Source organism: Bombus flavifrons, chromosome 3, assembly GCF_040668555.2.
Source record: "Bombus flavifrons isolate JBK064 chromosome 3, iyBomFlav1_principal, whole genome shotgun sequence".
In the NCBI taxonomy this organism is placed as follows: Eukaryota; Metazoa; Arthropoda; class Insecta; order Hymenoptera; family Apidae; genus Bombus; species Bombus flavifrons.
In genome coordinates this window covers 1,271,950-1,293,173 of record NC_138444.1, presented here as the reverse complement: position 1 = coordinate 1,293,173, position 21,224 = coordinate 1,271,950, and the positions used below count along the sequence as shown (strand labels likewise).

Sequence of the window (21,224 nt, the reverse complement as noted above, 5' to 3'; positions counted from 1 at the left end):
TTGTAGCGAAGAACACGAGGCTTGCAAATCTTTTTTAATAAAGAGTAAATGCACAATACAAAAGGTAGAAACTTACGTTCAAATTAATGCATTAGATTGTCCGAAAAGTTTCTTTCGTTTCATAAGGTGATAATAGATGAACAACAATTTTTGTTTTATATTATTTTATTGAATTAGGCGTGATCCATTTCGTTGTATTTCTATTATTATGTTCGTGCATAATTCAATAATCTAATATGAAACAAAAAACATTGTGCGTCTATTGTTTCCTTATAAAACGAAAGAAACTTTTCGGACAACCCAATACAATAGAAGGAATATTACAAAAATCTTTTTCATAGGAAAATGAACTTGCAACCGGTCCAACCATTGGAATAACAATTCTGCGAAGTTCAAGTGGATTTTTTTAGCGTAGTAACGTCCCGTTCCCGTCCCATCCTCGAGAGAGCAAGTAGGGCAGTACGTCGCGTCGTGGCGAATCTCACGCCGCGCAGCCTTTGTCCCGTTGTTGCCGCTTAGTCTTGCTATTTCTGGTCCGGCCAGAAGCTTTTTGTTTATTCCGTTCCTTTTGCAACGACCCCGACGCAACCCCCGAGCCATCGCTGGTAGCACCCTAGAAACGCGCGGCGCCGACACGAACCAGGCCACGTACCCTACGGAACCGGCCAATTTCAGAGACGGAATTAGGCTTCGTAAAGGCGCTCGTTATTCGCGCCGCTGCCCTTCTTCGACCCTCTTCTCCTCTTGCACGCGGCACCAAGCTTCCTTTAGTCTTCAGTAGGTTACTCGGCTTCTTGGAAGTATTTTAATCCGCGAGGTAATTAAACAATTCTAAAAAAAATCTTCACGATCGTGTCTTATGATTTTGACCAACAACTATAAGATGAAACTACCTAACTACAATAACTACAACATGATGTATATGTAACAGAGATACCATCGCAATTCAGCGTTATGATTTAGTTGACATGTTTACAGTAACATAACTCATCGGTTTATTAGGTTAAAAGATGTAGGTAAGACTTTTGATAAGTCGACGAAATTTCGTGGAACTTAAAGATGTAATTATTAAGACGAGCTATGTTTCAATAATATGACGAGTACATTATTTTTGAAATTTTGAAGAATACGAAGAAGCACCAAATAAAATGAAACTAAATGAAAAGACGATATTGGCAGTGTACATATGGAATTGATTGACAACATACGAAATCTTAAAACCGCTTTCCTTTACAAAAATAGCAGATATGATTCATAGTGTGGTTCTCGTCTGGTATCATATGAATTTGTAATAATTCAATTGTGTCAGATTGTCCAGGTATACGATTCCCGAGAACAAGTTGCTCAGACAGCTTCCGTCGTCCCGTTACTTGGACCGGCAGTGTCAACCGATTCGTCTCTTTAGCGCCGCGCCGCACCGCGGTCCGGGAAATGTAGTACATTGAACGGTACCACTCGAACGGACGCCATTCGACAAAGTTGCACTGGCTCCCGTTCGAATTCAATGTTATATTACTCAAACTGTTCCATGGTAAACTTCTCTTTACTTTATACATTTCGAAATCAAAATGGTTATCTAACGTAGCGACTTACATAGGTCAGTCAATAAGCAAGTTACTTGGCTTCTCAAATTTCTGTTCCAAAAGAGACGATATAATTGCCACTGTAGTCATAGGTGGCTATATATGTAAACGTAACATTGTAGCTGATGTGTACTAAGTGTGAACTCGATTGCTACGGTCAGATATTACGGTCTGTTAAACATGGAGCATCGTGTAACAAACAAACATGACATCACATTGCGATAGAAAAACATGATCGAGTAACATTTTTCTTCTTATCAAAACTACATCTTTTTATTCGATTTTAGAATTAAATACGTATTTTGGACATTTTAGAAATATTGATTTATAAGCTTAATTCCCATTTTTAAATTCTTTTTCCATTCGTTCGTATCCTTTTTTTTTTAGAACAATGTGGTAGGAAGTCGTTTATTTGTTTATTGACTGAGTCTGCCTAGACATTGAATCATCTTCAACTCATTTTCCAACATATCGACGAAAACAACTTTGCCGCGGAGTTTTTGCATTGTTAAAGAGTCGCGCGAGTGTCTTGGAAGTGTGTCGAGGAATCCGGACAGTTTGATACATGCCTATTTATAGGAATGAAGATTCATTACGCGAGGTCCCGTTTCGCGTGTATCGGCGGCTCGTTTTAGCGTTGTGCAACATCGTAACGTAATATTTCCCGCGAGCGTGCTAGTCGCGAGACGTTGAGAAAATTGCTTTCCACTCCGATCCTTTTTCGAAGTCTCTATGGAGATTCTCCTTCGTGGTCCCCGATAATGTATTCATTCAACGATATTATAGTGGCATACATGTATAGAGTACACTACTGTTCATCAGTGTACGAACATTAAAGTAAATTTTTAGTAATAGCATATAAATTTTTTATTATAATACAAACTGATAGTAAATTAAAAAGTGGAAGCAGTATTTACCACCTTTTTATGGAATTCATGGATAATATTGATTTAAAATCTTAGCAATGGTATATTATATGGTATATAATGTTATATAGTATATCTTTTTCCACAATCACATTAATGAACTCGTTGATTTTAGATATCTCTCCTTAAAACAATGTTTGTAGTTTTAAGTTAGTTTTATAAATAGCGAAACTATTTCACAGCCTTTGGTAACGACGTACGTCGATTTTATTATTACATATTGGTTTTTAAAAACCAATTTAATCATATCATAATAGTCTAATATTTCGATAATAGAATCTTGATGATCCATTAACCATAGGACACTGTCAAAGGGGGCGAGATTAGACACGTAAGTAATATTTTTAGTAGAGAAAGAAATTTTATAAAAAAGAGTAGGTAAATCAGGGAAAGCGTGGGTGCTCGGAGCAATAGTATGTAGTTCGTCATCTCTCTCGGCTCAGTTCGGCTAGCTTCGCCGCTTATGCAACAGTCCCGCGTCCTGTGCACGTGCTTGCGACCACGTGGACATTGGTCACGTTACGCTGGCCAATATCACTGAAAATGGAATTATTCTTACGTAGCCGTGTAAGCTCGTAACGACAAAACCTGTCGGTCCCGTAGAGGCCACGATGACCGACACGTGAACATCGCTTTTGGATTGCCAGGTCTTCCCCTACGGGTAAAGCTTTTTTCTTCTTTTCTTCGATATTTTCTATTATCGTACTATCTATTACGTCCTAACTGTAATTTAACATGCAGTTACATTTGCAAATTGTAAAGCCCGGCAGCAGTTTGTAACAAGCAACGATTGAGAGAGCAGAAGTACGTATGTATTTAGAGCGATGCAATGGTATCGTGGTATATCGGTATTTTTTGCAGGAACGGAAATTTCATTTTTATTTGCAGTGAAATGGTTGATGCTGAAGTTTCGAGGTTTCGAGCTTCAGATTTATGGAATTAGGATATGAAAGAAAAGTTCGAGAACGTGTTCTGAAGGTTCCTTTGTACTTTACCTGAAGTGAGGGTAAGAAATAGAGAAATATCTTATATAATGCAACAAGGGGGAAGATTGCTAATCGATTTTCATGATTTTGGCTATTATAATAATTCTAGCGTATTATAGTAATTCTACCGTCGATCTAATCTGGTGATCGAATCTACGATCGTAGAACAACGAATGTAGAAATATGGCGGAGAGGGAACGGGTTGTGGATATGTTGAAACGGGATCATGTCGAGAGAAATGTTCGATTGCGCTCACGACATGCGAATGCGGAGCAAAGAACGATGTATTATACGGCGTAGCTAAGACGATAATTATATGCTGAAAGCGTTGCCATTATCTAACCATAACTACTCCTACCTAGATTCCGTACACAATGCGTTTGGACTGGGACCTTTAACAGAGTTTTCGTTGCCCAACGCAGCTGCCCGTCCATGTTGTAATCCAATGAATGAGCTGAATTGTCGTTAACGGTAAATTATAAGACAAGAAGTTATTCAGCTCTGCATGTTCGGTATCTAGTATGTATTAATTCGCTTGTCCCCGATGCATCCTAACGGGTCCCCGGATATCGCCCAGTTTCGTTTAATAACATTGTAATGTCGTTTAATGTCGATATTCGCAGAACGATGAATGAAAGATGCTTTTAAGCTTGTATTTATGCTTGTTCTTGTGTATAGGATATGCTAAAAAGACACCGTTTGAAGTATGTCAGATCAAGTCAAGTAGCGTAAAAAAAAAAGAATTGGATATTCCATATTAAATCAAAATCGTCCAACTAAGAACAGAACCGAGACGAAGACCATAGATACAATATAAATATTTGTATAAATTTGACGATCCGATGGAAACGATGACGTACGCATGGCAAGTGTTCCCATATAAACTCCGTAAATTTTTATACATAATTTATAGGAACTGAAATCTGATCGCATGTGTTCGACTCCTAAATATTTCCGTATTTTCAAATACAAAAAAAGAACAGTTTTATCAAAGAAGCTGAAAGATCGGGAATTTCGTAGCGTATTTTGCGATTTCTCAGTGCTACAGCAGTTAACACGAATAGCATAGCCTGTGAAGTGGCGAGAGCCTATTATGTCACAACTCCTAGTTGCAGTGGCAAGGTAGAGACAGACCATGAACCTAAGTGCAGTCAGCACGTTGCATGGTCGCACGTGACTGGTTCTGCGAGTGCAGCCTTTTCTACGTTCCTTCTTTCCTTGCCTTCCGATCGATTTTCCTCGTCACGCACGATCGCTGTTTCGCGTTTCTGCTTTATTCATCGACTTTTCCGCAATTTGGAGCAGGATCTTGTCGCATAATTCGCGTACGGAGACTGTCAGTCGTTTACGATACCGAGACTTGATCGTGATAATACTAAATATTTAATATTGTATAGCATATACTATATGTTTTAACACATTTTTAACACATATAGTACATATGATCAGAGTTTTCCACACGTGTTTCGATACTTTTCTGACCCTATGCGCATGTTACAAACTGTAACTATAATTCATTCCGTGCATACGTATTAGCCCAACCGCAGGTAGCAATAAAATCTCACTATCGATAGCGAAGGTATCTCTCAGCATGTATTGGCGAATAATCTTATCTAAATACCAATGAATCGTCGCAATCCGCCAAGGTGGATCAGTTTCCCGCCTCCATCAGTTTGCGTAATCGAATTCCGTTAGTCTCGCTTTCTTCTTCCAACGTCGAGCAATAATATCAGGCACGACGATTAAACGTTCAGGACGACTGAATACGAAGCAGGAAAAGCAGGGAAATCGCCTGATCCCGCCGAGGGAGCACGATGTCGACCCTTAAATCCAATTAACAACGTACCCTTCGGCTCAAGTGCGATAAATAATCGTGACTCGTACCCCTGTGGGACTAAACGCCGTCAGAATTTGTTTTGTATCTGTTTCGTGGCGCGAGATACGTTTCTATACCACTACACGACGTCGAACTTTGCATTGGAGTTCGATTCAATTTCACGCGATGGATTCTCGTTTCGCTACGTTGTTTCGTAATGTTAGTACCGAGAGTCTCTTGAGTTTAATAGAAGTAAAAAAGGGAAAAGTTCAATGTGAGATTGGATTAACATGGTTAACGAGGATGTTGTTCTTACTCTTTCTTTCTTATTTACATTTGGCTATCTTTGAGGAGTTGTTAGAATTTTCTTTCTATTAAAGCTTGTAGTTTGTCATAGATGAAAAATGCTGTAACGAAACATTCCTCGCACTTCTTTCCGATATATTTCTAATCTTTACATTGACGCGAGTTTTCTAATCTTTGGAAAACCACGATACAGTTCTTAGATCTATAAATTTCTACGAAATTTTTCTTTCAATCTTTGCTATGCTTCTTTCTTCAAGAGCTTCTTTTTCGATATTTGTAAAGAGATATTTTTTATATTTTCACATATTTCGGATAATGTGTTAAAGTACCTCTCGAGAAAATCTTTAAACAATTTTACAAAATGTCCATTTACACTAAAGTTTATCCATATTTAAATGTACACAAATTTTGTAATTTTTGGAAAATTGTAATACGATCTTCCTATTCTCCACCAATCTATAGTACTTACACGTATTTCTTTTGAAACGAAGTTTCCCAATTTCCAACGCAATGCACTATCGATCAGATAGGAATTTCGCGAAAGACTATCGGTTGTATAGCAGGAAAATGGGGATTTCGGTTCGTAAAATCGTTCACGGTTCAGATGATACGCCCGACTGCAGGCAAGAGTGCTGTTGAGGCACACGTGCGCGCAATTAGTCTAACATAGGGCGCGCGTATGACTCAAGCCAGCAGAAAAGTTGAGCAAGAAGTTGCCTCGGTATCATACAAACGTTTTCCTTTATTGTTCACGCAATGTTATATATTTCTTTTTTAAACCAACCATATTTATGCACCTTCTTCTTATCATTTTTAATTAAATTTCTATTCATATAATATCAAGTCATAAAGAAATATAATATTTCAAATATGTAAAATGACATTTCTAATTATCGGTATAATTTAATAAATACGAGAAAGTTAATAAATAAATCGTTGCTACGTATAAAAATATTAAAATCAGATTCGGTGATCAAATGAATTGAGTTTATGAGGGCGAGCGTAATGCGGTTCCATTATCCTTTTGTTCTATGACGTGGTTTAATCCTTGATCTGCTCGATGAGGTAACGGCGCACTCATCGGCACTGTCTTCCGTGTTCTCCGAACAATCGCAACCCGAACACGAGCACCAAGATGACGACGAACGTCCTGGAACAGTCACGATTCTCCAATCAATCTTGTGCAAATAGATGCTGATCGATTCGTGAGAATTCAAATAAAAATAGTAATTCGTTAGGAGTAAAAATCATTTAGTCGCCTGATTGAAGAATGAAAATCAAATAAGATGTTGTAGATGTAATTTTAAGAAAAGCTTTTTCTTATAAAGAAGATGCAGGTATCAATATTAAGAAAACTTACTTTTCTTACGTTGAACCTTTTTCTTTGAAGAATTGTTCTTCGATGACGACTTGCATAACAATGCAATTTGTTTCTTTGCTGTTGTCTTACTTTTTCGTTGTTTGGGTGTACTTTTACAGGAACAGCGACTACTACTTGAATTATCATGATTTAAATGATCACGCTTTACACGATCGCAATTTGAATGACCGCAATGTGAACATTCGGAGTCTGAGGAAGACGATGATGTCGAAGAGGAGTAAGAAGTCGAGAGTTCTGTGCTGTCCGCTAACCTGATGACCTTACAGCGACAGTTTGAACCCGATGCGCTGTTTAATTTCTTTCTTGAACACGAGTTCCTGCAACTGTTTCAGAATTTCTCTTATCCCTTCGTTACTAAACCTCTAATTGCTGAAAATTTATTAGTTATTTGCCGAAAATGTTATAGAGCAAAATATTGTGGACTAAAATATCCGTTGAAATATATATGTATAATTTATAAATATAAAGATAATTTTGTTAATTAAATGGAAGATCTAAAGATAAAAAAATATTGTTTGTTAAGTTACGTGAACATTTCTCAAACTTTATTCGTGTTTCATATATTTAGAACGGTAGCTCTGTTAAATCCGCTGTCGTTGTGACGTAAACATTTTTCCTATTTGTTGATGAGTTTCTTATGAATAGAAGGACGATCGGGCAAAATAGAGTAACGTTCACTATTGGAAGATTTAGCAGAAAATGTTTGTTAAATGTTTCAAAAATTGAACATAAAATATTGTAAAATATCTAAAAATAATTGCATATAACTAGATAATCAACATACAAGATGCTTGTTAAAATCAGAAAATTCTAACAATTCTTATTTAGTATTTTATACCATAAGAGAGCTCTAGAAATGCGGATGGAATAACAAATTTATAATAGATTAAGTGCAAAATAAAAGGAGCAGGAAGCGTTACATTGTACTAAATATCAGCGGGTGTTCTAAGATTTATGGTCAGAAGTGGTATGCAATACGATTATAACATAAAAATGAGTACGGACAAGAGAAAGTCAGGATTTATATTAGTTATTGAACATCTCTCACCTCATTTTATATTTATTACGTTAATGAAGTCGTACAACCGATAATAATTAAATTCGTCGCCGAATTAGGACCTTAATATGTTATCACAAACACTCACTTACTATGTTTATTTATCTATTTTCGTTATTCATTATTATTTATCTAGTATATTATAATCGTAATACGTGTCAAAACTGAAGTAAAGCAAGTCAAAAACGGTAATGATACTCTTTCTTTCTATCCCGACACTCGAATGATTTCCGTTGCAAACTGTTTCGATTCTTATGTACACAATTCTCACCTTTCTCAAGCCATGTACTTCCTATATATATATATATATATATTTAGGAAATACATCCGCGGTATATTCAAATTTCAAATACATTCGATATTTGCTTTCGACTGAATATTTAAATGAAAAAAAGGATACAATAATAAAAGTAATAATGGATTAAAAAATGATTTACGTGTGAACTATTGCGTGTAATATCTACGCCATACGAAGGGTACCTGCATTTTTAAAAGTAATCAAACTCTCTGTTTGACCCTTTACAAATTTTCAAACGTTTCTCTTCGAAGTTCATTGCAACTTGATATCAATCGTCGATCGACTCGACGAAAGTTATCACGGTGAAATGATCGAAGATCGGTACAGTTAGTGCAAAAGTCCCGATCATGTGGAAAACGTGCTTGTACTTAGTTATGCAAGCGAACAATGACGCAATTCTGATCCGATCGCGCTCGTTACTGAACCGATCCCTGGGAAATCTTGAATTACACGCTTTATACGCGGCTAGGGGAGCTGAAAGGGCGACCACTGCACCGTCACGTTAATTTCTTCGTTTCTATCGATAACCGGTCTGGCCTTGCTCCACTCGGTTTATGATTCTGAAAGCACGATATGATACCGAGTTATGGTATATATCACATTGTGACAATTCTATTCGATCTTCGAACAGAAGCTTGTTATGTGCAACCTACGAGAACTATTATAACGATTATACAATAGATTGGATATACAAATTTACGCAAACTTATATTTTTCTCAATGTAATATAAAAAGTAGAACCTAGGTAGCCAATTGTTTTACTTATTAAATATTATCACGAACACTATATTTTGTATAAAGTCCATAACAATATGAACAACATGATGAAACCTTGCGAGGTGCCCTAATCTCTGTCAAATAGTTAAACAAACAAGACGCAAAGTTCGATAATTCCGCTAGGAATAGTCACATACACATGGAAATGGGAAACAAAGTTGAGGTGTACTTTAGTGGGATAACCGAGGGGTGACTCGACCTCCTTAAGGCGCGTGAACGAGGGTGTTAGAAGTTTATGGATGAGGGGAATGACGTGACTCAGCCTCGAGGATGACGTAAGAAAGTAAGGGACCAAAAGGGGATCAGGAGAACATCCCACAAACTCGTATCTTTAAAAACCTTTTCCGGTTTCCAGCCGCACTCGAGCATATGCTGATTTGGGAATACGCCCTGAGTCAGTTTCTTAAGTTGCTACAATAACCGGCAACCAGATTTACATAAAACTTTACCTTTGAGAATGAATTCGATGTGAAAGGGAACCGATCCGTCTTCGTGTGACATTTTGCCCGTCGTTGCTTTCATTTACTAGCACGTTGTTCACTCTTGCTCTCGTTCCAATTTCCTAACCAAGCGTGGAGGCATTAAGATATTCAAGAGTCTACAGTGTAGAACTTTTAAAAGATCGATTTCTCTGCATACGATGGCTATAAAAAGTATTCGCACGCTATTATATTTATTATGAATGCTCGTAAAATTAACGTTGCCAGGAAAGTTACGACTTCTAACAAGGGATGAAACTTTAAAAGTCAAAGTGGAAAATCAACAGAAATGTACTTATTTATTCTCCTGTGATCTTCGTATGTTATCCAATACTTGGACCAGCGTTTTATTCGCCTTTCGAAGAGAAACGCGATACTAAATGGAGAAACTCGATGTCACTAAGCATCGAGAATCCCCATGAGTCTCCGGCCGATTGTGAACGATTTCGTTTGCCGATGGTGAACAGAGAACGAAAGCGTGTGGCAGTACACTCTGTCGCCGGCGAACAGGTACAATGGAATTAGCTGGGACAGGTTAACGGATAATGGAAATATCGGGCCATTGTCGCATCGATCTTCAATCTGTCACGCGGCACGGACGTCAAAACGCGAGACAAAGCGATCGCGTCTCTGCGAATGACAGCCACGGATGTATGTATGAATGGACGTCGCGTGCCATTATAATGGACATTCCAGGCCGGCATTCCGCAAAGTGTCCGGAACAAGTGGGGGCAGCGTAGAGGGCGAGGACACTCGTTCGTAGAACTGTCCTCTTTCGTTCGATCCAACTGCTTACTTCTTCCATTTTGATGTAGTATTAAACTGAATTGCATGCAAAGGCAACAAATAAATTTTCGATTCGACTATTCGCGGAATGAGAAGAGTTTCGGCGATACAAATAACGTAAGGACAGCAAATAATGAATTCCAACGATGAAAAGGTCAGCGTACAGACATTATGAAGGAAAATTGCAGCAATAAGGAAGACGCAAAAATTTGAAAATGAAGGTTCCAGTAGCAAAGAAAAGTATAAAGTATGAGAAATATACAAACGAAAAAAATGAATTTCAAGAGTTTACTTCCTCGTTAATATTCTCGAAACTAAAAGCGTTTTCGGTATACGAATCAACGCTGGTTCTGTCAATAAGAAAAATATATGCTCGTTAACTTAAAAATCTTCGTGCAATTAATCGTGATACAATGCACGGGAATAAAAGTAAAAATGATTTTATGTTATAAAAATACGTATAGTTTTGGATAATGCAACATGTACGTTAATAACGGCGAATGTATCAAGCGATATTCAACTTTAATTTCGACTTCATCCTTCGTTTCACAAGCACGACAATCCGTCCATTTACATCTTCGTTAACGTGTTCACAATCCGAGACTCATCGGTGTTCGGGGAAGTGGAATTTCCCAAAACCAACGAAGACGCTTTCACAGTCGATTGAAAGATCCCGTCAGAATCCGATTAACGAGAACTGTTTTTCGCCCGAGGATTTTTCGGTTCGAACCGAACCGAATCCATGCTGAATTCCTGGTGAACGGAGTCCTTTGAGAAGTGGCTGAGCATCAAAGGACTTTCTTATGCGTTTACGTGGAACTCGGTAATAGGAAGATGACGTTTATGAGACGGGCGGTGCAACAAGAAAACGCGAGCTATCTTTATCTCCAGCAGACGCTCTTGCATCCGGTCGCTCTTTTCATTCGTTCCCTGTCGTTCCTTCTCTTCCATCATCGTCCTCATTCCTTTCGTTTCTACCACGTCTCTCGCATCGTTGTCGCTTCTTTCGGATCTTCGCCACCCAGACAATTTATTTTTCTTTTTTTTTTTTCAGTCCCTTTGGAAAGTTCGGCCCCACCTGCAGGATCTGTGTTCTGCAGGAACTTAATTTCAGTTGCATGAAGTTTTATAAAATATTTTACAAGTCCGATGGTACGCCATTATATGAGATATTCCATCGTCGAAATGAAGATGCGTACTTCAGGATTAAATTTAATTTAACCTGGAGCCGATGAAATCTCCATCTTACGAAAAATTCCTTGAATTTTTAATCACAAAAATTGTTCGTTTGGGATTAAGAAAGTGTAGGTGTTAGTTGATAATAAAGGTGAAAGACAGAATTCAGAATGGAACAAGCTCATTTACATTGTTCCTACTTGCATTATTCGTAGATCAGAGTGTTTACACGATCGGTAAGTTTATTCTTGAGTTCATTCTTGCTCCATCTGTCGCCGTATACGGGACTCCCTTCGATGCGGTAACGTTTCGTTTTCTTATCGAAGAACTTGTATCATTATTGAGCAACATTATTTATATAAGGTTTTATCTCTGAGAGCGACAAACATGCTCGGCGAGAATTACCTTTTTTATCAATATTACATAACTGTACAGAAGAATTATCGTAATCGATGTACGTAACACGTTTTACCCGCTAATGAACAAGCAGAACTGAAAACATTTTTAACAAGAAGGGCTTAAGTGCTCCCAAAAGATCTTTCTTGAAATAACCGCGTGTATGATAACATACGTTTCGATATCAATGATCGTCCACGTAAGTATTTATTGTTTCAATCCACAGGCGCTTCACATGTAGCGATCTTTAAAAATCAATACAGCCAATAAAAAGGAAAAGAAAGAAATAGGAAATAAAATCGAAACAACTATGATATGTATATACGATATACAGTAACAAATATATATTCGCAATTTTTAACTTTTACATTTCGTTTGCAATCTTTCTCTGAAGCAAAGGATAATAAAATAAAAGAAGGCACGTGTTGCTGATTGGAAATTGATTATGAAATGGATTATACGGGAATGAACTTGTTACACGATCTAGCGAAACATAAAAATTGTCTTCAAGGATATAGGGTATACAATGGTGTACACAAAATTAGTGATTTCAAAATATAGCTACATTTTTTTATTAGATAGTTATCACATCTGTTTATCCTGTACGAAAATAAAAATTCACTTCAATTCAATATGATTTGCGTACAAAAATAATTCTTTCCGGCATATCGATGCAAATATCTCAGTATGCGTCGTGAAGAAAAAGTGCCATTGAAAATATTCAAAATGACAACATCCATTACTATAAAAAGAAAGAAACAAGTAATCCATCTTGAATAATTATACGCGGGACATTTCTTCCCCAATAGCCCCTTTTATCGAACGCGGTGTCGCGTTTTGATCGTACACGCTACGGGCCATTCACTTTCGTTTCGTCGGGGTGGTTGCACGATGCGTCGCGCGACGCAGAGAGGGTTGAAGCGGCTGGCGCAGCCGCGCTGACCGTTGTCCGGCCGCTACATCGCGGATTATCCTCGCACCTGCACGATCGTGAGGAGCAAGACAGCGGTGTGAACGAGAAAGAGGGAGAGTTGCAGTCTGGTGAACCTGCTGGAAAAGACAATCAAACAAGATAAGGGGATCACGAGTTGCTAACGGGGAGTCCAGTGAGTAATACATCCACCCACTTTCAGCCAAGTACACTGAACCAACGAACTGTTACGATGAAAAAGGAGTTAGGAATAATTATTACAATTGTTAATGCAAACGATTGGTGAATTAATATTAATATTAATATATTGGTTATTTAGTTTGAAGTTTATATTCTCGAAATGTTAATTAAAGGTGGTAAATATTTTTGTTATTTCAATCATCGCGAGAATATTTAATTTACATAGTACTATATCTTTCCATCATTCAGAAATGTCGAAGGGTGGGAAACAAAGTTACGAATCATAATATAGGTTAAATGAAAAGAAACGAACGAGCAGGTGTTCAATACACGGAATCAGAAGCTCGCTGCATAATTAATAGTTTGCGGCAATCTTCGTGACAATCGGAAGTTACCGATCGATAGTTACCAATGACTTTTCGTTACCCCTGTATTTCATTAAAAATTCTTCGTAGTTTGTATTAGTTTCCAATTCATAGTATGCAAAAGTTGAAATCGTTTACCCTTTACGTCTTGAAGATACCCTAAAGTCCAAACTGTCGTTTTTATAAAAAACATTGCTTTGAACTGAATACGCTTTGGTATCGAAATTTCCTTAAAAATATTATTTTTAGGGACCCTAACTGCTATTAATTTGTCCTGAAGAATATAAAAGTATAAAAGTTTTTACGAGCCGATAAACGTAAAAGATATATATGCTTAGCATACATGTTATTAAAACAGTCTAGAAGTAAAATCAAAGTAACGGTAAAAGATAGAAATCATATAATTCTGGACATAGAGGGTTATGCTGTTTATTGTTCTTGAAAATTTGATCAACTTCCAATTCCTGCTGGTATTCGCCGAATCACTCAGAGAATGTCAATAGCCATAACTTCTATCGTGGAAACTTTCCTGAGAACCTTTTACTGTCAACTTCCTCGAGCCACCCACTCCTACCGCGCCACCCCTGTTTAGGAAAGTGGGAAACGCGGGCAACGTAAATTATCGAGTCGCGTAAACGTACCGGGTCGCAGTAGAGTAGATATTATGACGTTGAGGAAACTCATGCCGACCCGTAACGTCCGTCCAAAACGTGCACGTTCTCGAGGGATCGTGTCGAGGCTGCAACAAGTCCCTCGAGTGTGCTCAAGACCGACGATCCTGGCATTGACTCTCCGTCTCTGGAGGCACCGTGTATTATTTAACGCGCGGTAGATCAATGGCGTCTTATGGATCGGCCGGACGGTGGTTTTCCGCGATGGCGCGTAGTGTTTTCGCGATGGCGACGCACTTGACCACGACTACTCGACCAGCAACCTGGAACACCGCGTGAAGTCAACGTTGATCCTGAACTCACGAATCCTGAAATAAACTTGCAAAAGACAGGATGCTAGCGAGTTTCAGGCGCGTGTTCAAGTGTTCCCTGCCAACGTGTCGCAATTTCCACTTTCCAGGGATGGAGAAGGCAGAGTCCTCCAACGAGGACGATAGCAATACCGAGCTGGAGGACCGGGACCCTAACAGCTTGAACAAACACCTTCAGGTACGTTGTAGATAAAACATCATTTATTATGGTTCTTTCATCTTTATCGTGTTATTTATATTGGTTCTGCGGGAGAAAGATTGGGGAATAAAACACTGGAAGAAATTCTTGCATTTTTATTCAAAATTTTTGTTTCTTATTTACTAGTGATATTTACAAATAAATTGTCAGCATTTTATTTACTAAAGAAATAGATTTTAAATTGACACTTTTTTACATACTAAATATTTAAATAATTTTTATACTTTTGCATATCGTATCCGCGCATTTTGTGCATTTTTGCACCATTAAATGTCGCATAAATGACTCATAAAGATGCCCGGTATAGCTATAAAGATCAAATTATAAATGTTTCATTACAAATTTTTCTCATATATAAATTTGGGCTTATTATGCGAACAAAAACTAACGAATAATAGAGAAAATTGGTGAACTTCTATTATATGAACTCTAGTTATATGAACTATTTATTTTCGAATAAGTTAAAAAAGACGGACTATAATTGCTCTTGTTAGGGTGCTTTAAGTTTTAGGGTTAAAAGGTTAGTTTATTTATGAGTGTCGTATTGGAGAATCGAAAGAGTAAAAAGATGGAAAGACCTGATAATTTATTTACGAAAAGAATACGTCTTTTTTTTATCGAGATAAGTGTCGTGATTAAGAATTAAACACGCGAACTTGAGTACGGGGAAGTACGTATACATAGAGTGACCTTGGCATTTAAAAAAAGCTGCTTGTCGTAGTTCGTAGAACATCTCGACTTACTCTAGAACTTTTAAAAATATCGTTCAACGAATTCTAAATGAACGAAGCAGTAAAAAGTAGGGAAAAGTGAAAGAGGCAGAAAGGCAGTAAAATGAAATTCTAGCTTAAAATTTGATATATATGTCGTTAAGAAAACATTAATTGTGACGATTATCGTTATAATACAGGTGATGTGGGATGATGTGATCGGGGAACCGGAAGGAATACGCAGTCCGGAGTGCGCGTGGCGTCTAAGCGGTCACTGCTTCCGGTTGTCCAGAAGCTGCTGTTACGTGTTTCTCTCGGTCCTCATATCTCCTTTACTCGCCCTTTGCTTCGGTTTTACGTTTGCCTGCCTCGCGTTTCAGGTGAGTCGTCGACCTTTTTCTCTATTTTCTGATCGATCAACGCTACCCACCGTTCTTAGCCTCCCTACACAATACAACCATTATACGAACATTATCGCGATGCTTACGATTATTTTTGTTTCTCAGCCTATTGGAAATGTAGGTCGTCGCTTTACTATCGACTTCCAGTGGAAGAATTTCTTTCTTTCTATATTATTTTGTATAAAGATTTCTTGGACGTTTCGTTCTTTTTTATTTTTTTCAAGCACACGTTTATACTAAACTTAATATATCAATACATTGATGTACGGATCATGAAAACTATTATTTTTTAATCACAATAAATGTACAAGGCAATCGAAAATTTCTTTGCACAATTCGGTTTTTAATTTGTCAGTTAATGGGTAGAGATATTGGAATGTGTCCCGAGTGTAAAGGGTAAATAAGATTTTAATGATGTTTTTAACGATGTTTTGGATGTACATATCTTATTTTTCGTAAGTATTCTAATGCTTATGAACGGGAGTATATATTTTGATAATTTGTATTATTGCCCGCTTGTTACTAACAATTTGCCACTAAATTATAAAAATAATATTTAGTTGCAAGAAAAGAGATTAATAGAAGGAAATTTTCAGCATATATGGTGTCTGGCGCCATGCCTCCGCGTTTGGAAGATCAGCTGCGCGGCGACGAGGAATTTTCTCAGTGCTGTGACACACGCCATCGTGAAACCCATTATGGAATCTCTAGGCTATCTGTTTCACAATATTCGGGTGTATAATCAGAAGTTACCGGATGGTTCAGCACAAAAAGACGATATTCTCGTTGTATAAAATCGGATCATAAAACGATAAAGTTTTGCATTCGCAAATCATCGAAGTGCCTTTTAAATCAATCAGCAACAGTCAGCATAAAACATTCCACGAAACAAATCGCTTCTCTTAACGTTCGTTCGTTCGTTTTCCAACCTGCAATCGTTTCTCATGTTTCCCCTTCGTGATCGCAGTTTTAATCGTTTACGGTGTAGAATTGTCAGTAGCGCGATTCTCGTTAATATTTGATCATTAGATCTATATATCTATTGTTATAAAGTTTTATAAATAAAATATACTCTATGAAGAACACCTGTTGGAAGTCAATCAATCAATCAACGATCAAATCAATTGTTTATCCATTTCAGAACCGAATTTCTTTTTAATCTGTGCGAGAAACTGTTCGTTGTCGATCATAAATAACAAAATCACATTTTTTCAAAACTTTAAAATTCGTATTGAGAAATTTTCACGGTTACGTTGATTTTAAATTTAAATTTCCCACCAAACAGCGGTGGCCATTCTTACTAATCATATTATCAAGATTACAAATCAGCTTGTTATTGTTATTTTATATTAGTAAACAACGTTTTGATAAAAAATTTAACAGAACGAACAAAAGCGAAGGATGCATGTCATTAATTTGGTATCTTTAAGTAAGGTCGAGTTAATCTCAGAGATAAGGTTGTTAGTTCAAGCTACTCGCTGAGGCCAACAAGTTAGTTTTCTCTGAGTCGACTAGGAATATGGCAGGCTTCACGCGAAGCTTTTTATTTTTATCGAGATGCTGTCGAGTTTCTGGTGCAACTCCTTCGAGACGTATCCTTCCTTTATTTTATGCAAGTACAATTACGCCTGTGACAGTGAGGGAAGATAATTATCTACAATTTTTTCTTCAATGGAAATGTTCTATTCTTTATTACATATATCGTTTGTGTTACTTACTGTTATTATTCTTAATAAACGATTCAACTTACCAGAGATTTCAGTGTCGTTTGCAGTCAAAGGAAAGCGTAAGTCTTCTTTTTCGTTATTTTGCCATTTTTACTTTGCTTTTACTTTTATTCATGTCTCGTTGGTCGCTCTCGCAGTTTGGAAATTTTATAGTTAGTTACCAGATGGCAGCACGCGTCGGAAATAGAGATATCATGTTGTCCGACGGAAATATGTACATATACATTTGAATACGGGAAAAAATATCTACTAAACATAAGAAAATACAGTATTCTTTATCTATTCTGAAGCGTTTGAAAATAGAAACAATAACTCGAATTCATATTCGAACAAGAAGTTCGCAATAAAAAAAAATATCTTTTAATTCACAAACTGGAATCTTCAATAAAATGTAGAACATTTTTTATTAATTAAGTCATCAAAAAACACCTATGCTACATTGCAAAATACATTATGCAAAATATTCGATCAAAATTTCGAAAATTCGTTGCAGACAGGTCTGAAGACAGTATCGAGAAAAATGTAAAATCGTAAAACATTTTTCTCTCAAAGTTCCTGCTTACGAAAACTTCATGAAAAATTCAAATTTTGTCGGACATATTCGATACGATATTCCACGTATATAAAACTTTAAGAAAATGTAGAAATTCAAAACATTATTTATCCAAATGGGAAAAGATGTTAGATTTGTAAATAAAAGAGTTAACGCTCTTAATCTATCGAAAAATTTACTATCTTATACAGGGTGGTTGGTAACTGGTGGTACAAGCGGAAAGGAAGTGATTCTACGCGAAAAAAGAAATCGAAAATATAGAATAAAAATTTTTCGTTTGAGGCTTTGTTTTCGAGAAAATCGACTTTGAATTTTCGCTCGGTACGCGTGCACTTTATCACGTCTCGTTATAACGGATCTCTCTGTAGATTGTTGTCTCGATGGAAAAATTAAAAAAAAAAAATTTTTTTTTAATTTTTATTCTATATTTTCGACTTCTTCTTTCGCGTAGAATCACCCCCTTTCCGCTTGTACCAACCACCAGTATACCAGTTACCAACCACCCTGTATAATAATTTGAAATTGTAAATGATTCAAGCGATTAATTTTCATTACTATTTTCCATAAAACGAAACAGCCACGTTCAATTGGGAAGATCCATTCGATCTCGAATCTCAGCTCACGCAAGATGAAATTCTGGTGAGAGATCAGTTTCGATCTTATTGCCGTGAGAAACTTTTGCCTCGTGTACTCGAAGCAAATCGCAAGGAAATCTTTCACAAAGAGATCATAAGGGAAATGGGTGAATTGGGCGCACTGGGCTGTACTATGAAAGGGTACGGCGCTGCTGGCGTTTCCTCCGTAGCCTATGGTCTCCTAGCAAAGGAAGTCGAGGCTGTGGACAGCGGATATAGATCTGCTCTGTCGGTACAATCTTCTTTGGTTGCTGGCGCTATTTATGAGCATGGGAATGAGGAGCAGAAGCAACGGTTTTTGCCAAAATTGGGTATGTTTGAGATTAAGGAATAAAAAAATTCAGATTAAGTATGAAAAGGAGCGATGATGAATGATGAAAACTGCTGCTTTGTGGGTTCTGAATGGAAAGAATATTTCATAGGAATAATGATGGACAATAATAATAGCGGACAATAATGACGGGTGCTGCTGAGAGTGCGAAGATGTAAAAAATCTTTCGTTTCTTGATTTTCTATGTTAGGCGACTCTTTGTAGAATTGTTTCTATGATCGAGAAGAGTATCTATGATTATTGAGGTGCCGTAAACGGAAATGTCTTCTCCAATGAAATAGTCGACTTTCCTGATTACTTTCAGTGTCTGGTGAATTCATCGGTTGTTTCGGGTTAACCGAACCCAATCATGGAAGCGATCCAGGCTCCATGGAGACCAAGGCAACGTATGATTCCGATAGGAAGGTCTATAAACTCAGTGGAAGTAAAACATGGTCAGTCCTGGTCAATTTTTCGCAGAATAATCTAGAACTGAATTTCCATATGTTTTCAGTTCCTTTTCAAAAACAAAATTAATAAATTTTATTGCGATACAAGGGAGGCGCTGTCCGCTAGAAAACCAACTTCCAAACTTTTAGAAGCATTCTTCTCAATTAATTTCATTAAATTTAGGATCACAAACTCTCCGATCGCCGATATACTAATCATCTGGGCCAAATGCGAAGATGGTGTCATTAGGGGGTTCATCGTGGAGAGGAAGGGCAACGAGAAGGGCCGACTGTCTACTCCAAAAATCGAAGGCAAATTCTCGTTAAGAGCCTCCGTCACTGGTATGATCCTGATGGACAACGTGGAGGTGCCTGCAGAGAATCTACTTCCAAATACCCAGGGTCTCAAAGTAGGTCTGACAGAGGAAGATATCAGTAAAGAAGTATTTACACTTTCATAATACATATGCATCGCGAGTGATACACAAATGAACATATCACAATGAATATGAAAGATAAAATAGAGAAATACTCTATAAATTACTACCTACGGTATAAATTACTGGGTCAATGATTAAATTTATCTCAGTAGTTTTCGAAATATCGACTGAATCAGTTTGGATTGAGTCATTAAGTTTAATTCTTATATAGGAGAATGTAAAGTGTTAAAAACGAGAAAAATATGTTAACCTCGTCAAGCAAAAATGGAGGCTATCTCTATTTTGATATTATATAGGATAAAAAGAAATCGGCTTAAGGCGTAGACATCGCTTATGAAGAAATATTCATACAGGGACCGTTCGTTTGTCTGAACAACGCTCGATACGGAATCGGGTGGGGAGCTTTGGGTGCTGCCGAAACCTGCTTGAACACTGTCAGATCGTATACTCTGGAAAGGAAGCAATTTAACAGGCCGCTAGCTGCTAACCAATTAGTGCAAAAAAAACTGGCCGACATGATGTGTGACATCGCGTTCAGTCTTCAGGCTTGCCTGAGGGTGGGCAGGTTGAAGGACGAGGGCAAGTAAGGGCTGTGTGATAATTTTTCATCAAATAGGGTGCAAATTCTGAACATCAATTGGTAGAGTGCGGATCAGGTCGCTGATACATAATTAATGAATAAATTATTAGTTCAGAAGAAAAGTGAAGATGTCTGTCAATTAATTAGCGTTAGATCGTTTGGCTATATTTTTATAAATATAATTTTGTATGCTAGAGCAACACCGGAAATGATCTCTATGATAAAGAAGAATTCAGCTACGAAGTCCCTGGAAATCGCGAGAGTTGCCAGAGAGATGTTAGGTGGCAATGGAATATCGGACGAGTATCATGTTATTAGACATGTAATAAATTTAGAAAGCGTTATTACCTACGAAGGTATGTAAAGGAGAGAGGACTATTTGAAAGTAATATTTGTATAATATTACATCCTTTGACAAAGGATAAAAGGCTATTGTTTAATACCGTTTGTCGTAGGTACGAGCGATATCCATGCTTTGATACTTGGCAAAGCTATTACTGGTATACAAGCCTTCTCTGCGTGAACAGTGAATCCAGAACAGTGAGTCAACCAAAAAAATGTTCATTCATTATATAATTACACTCTTTTTATACAAATTACATATTTGATGTTTTAATAACAATTTTTTTTAATAAAATTTGGTAAAAGAACAAGGACAAAAAGGATTATTAAAAAAAGAGAAAGAAAATGAAACGAAACAGAGGACGATTGAGTTAGTAAAAAGAACTTAAAAGATCGAAGATGATTCGAATTGTTTTAGTGAAGTTTGGTTTTAGGTTTCTCTTAATTTTTATT

General features: G+C 37.2%; 2 protein-coding genes and 3 long non-coding RNA genes across 7 annotated transcripts in view; 3 read left to right on the top strand and 2 right to left on the bottom strand.

Moving 5' to 3' along the window:
• LOC138178212 (caveolin-3) overlaps positions 1-16,795 on the top strand; it is a 166,948-nt gene extending 150,153 nt beyond the window's left edge. Inside the window, exons 1-4 of one of the 3 annotated variants that reach the window (XM_069109810.1) lie at positions 13,055-13,073; positions 14,515-14,603; positions 15,535-15,714; positions 16,332-16,789. In XM_069109810.1, the coding sequence (XP_068965911.1) occupies positions 14,517-14,603; positions 15,535-15,714; positions 16,332-16,529 (465 nt within the window). In that variant the 5' untranslated portion in view covers positions 13,055-13,073; positions 14,515-14,516 and the 3' untranslated portion in view covers positions 16,530-16,789. Of the gene's footprint in view, positions 1-13,054; positions 13,074-14,410; positions 14,604-15,534; positions 15,715-16,331 lie in introns of those variants that run through there. The other 2 variants (XM_069109809.1, XM_069109808.1) reach the window with 2 other exon arrangements.
• On the top strand, positions 2,720-3,465 carry LOC138178387 (uncharacterized). The gene is made up of 3 exons (XR_011172688.1): positions 2,720-3,170; positions 3,251-3,313; positions 3,371-3,465. It is a non-coding gene; the product is annotated as an uncharacterized LOC138178387 (long non-coding RNA).
• Positions 6,341-8,335, bottom strand: LOC138178214 (uncharacterized). The gene is made up of 3 exons (XR_011172625.1): positions 8,047-8,335; positions 6,978-7,321; positions 6,341-6,767 (listed from the first exon to the last, which is right to left on the bottom strand). It is a non-coding gene; the product is annotated as an uncharacterized LOC138178214 (long non-coding RNA).
• LOC138178215 (uncharacterized) lies at positions 12,877-17,600 on the bottom strand. The gene is made up of 3 exons (XR_011172626.1): positions 17,486-17,600; positions 14,085-14,241; positions 12,877-13,017 (listed from the first exon to the last, which is right to left on the bottom strand). It is a non-coding gene; the product is annotated as an uncharacterized LOC138178215 (long non-coding RNA).
• LOC138178209 (glutaryl-CoA dehydrogenase, mitochondrial) lies at positions 17,182-21,091 on the top strand. The gene is made up of 8 exons (XM_069109802.1): positions 17,182-17,327; positions 17,489-17,521; positions 18,593-18,961; positions 19,286-19,415; positions 19,594-19,819; positions 20,203-20,432; positions 20,625-20,785; positions 20,885-21,091. Exons 1-8 carry the CDS (start codon positions 17,255-17,257, stop codon positions 20,950-20,952), a joined length of 1,290 nt encoding a protein of 429 aa, XP_068965903.1. The 5' UTR covers positions 17,182-17,254; the 3' UTR covers positions 20,953-21,091.
• The last annotated feature ends 133 nt before the right edge of the window (positions 21,092-21,224 follow it).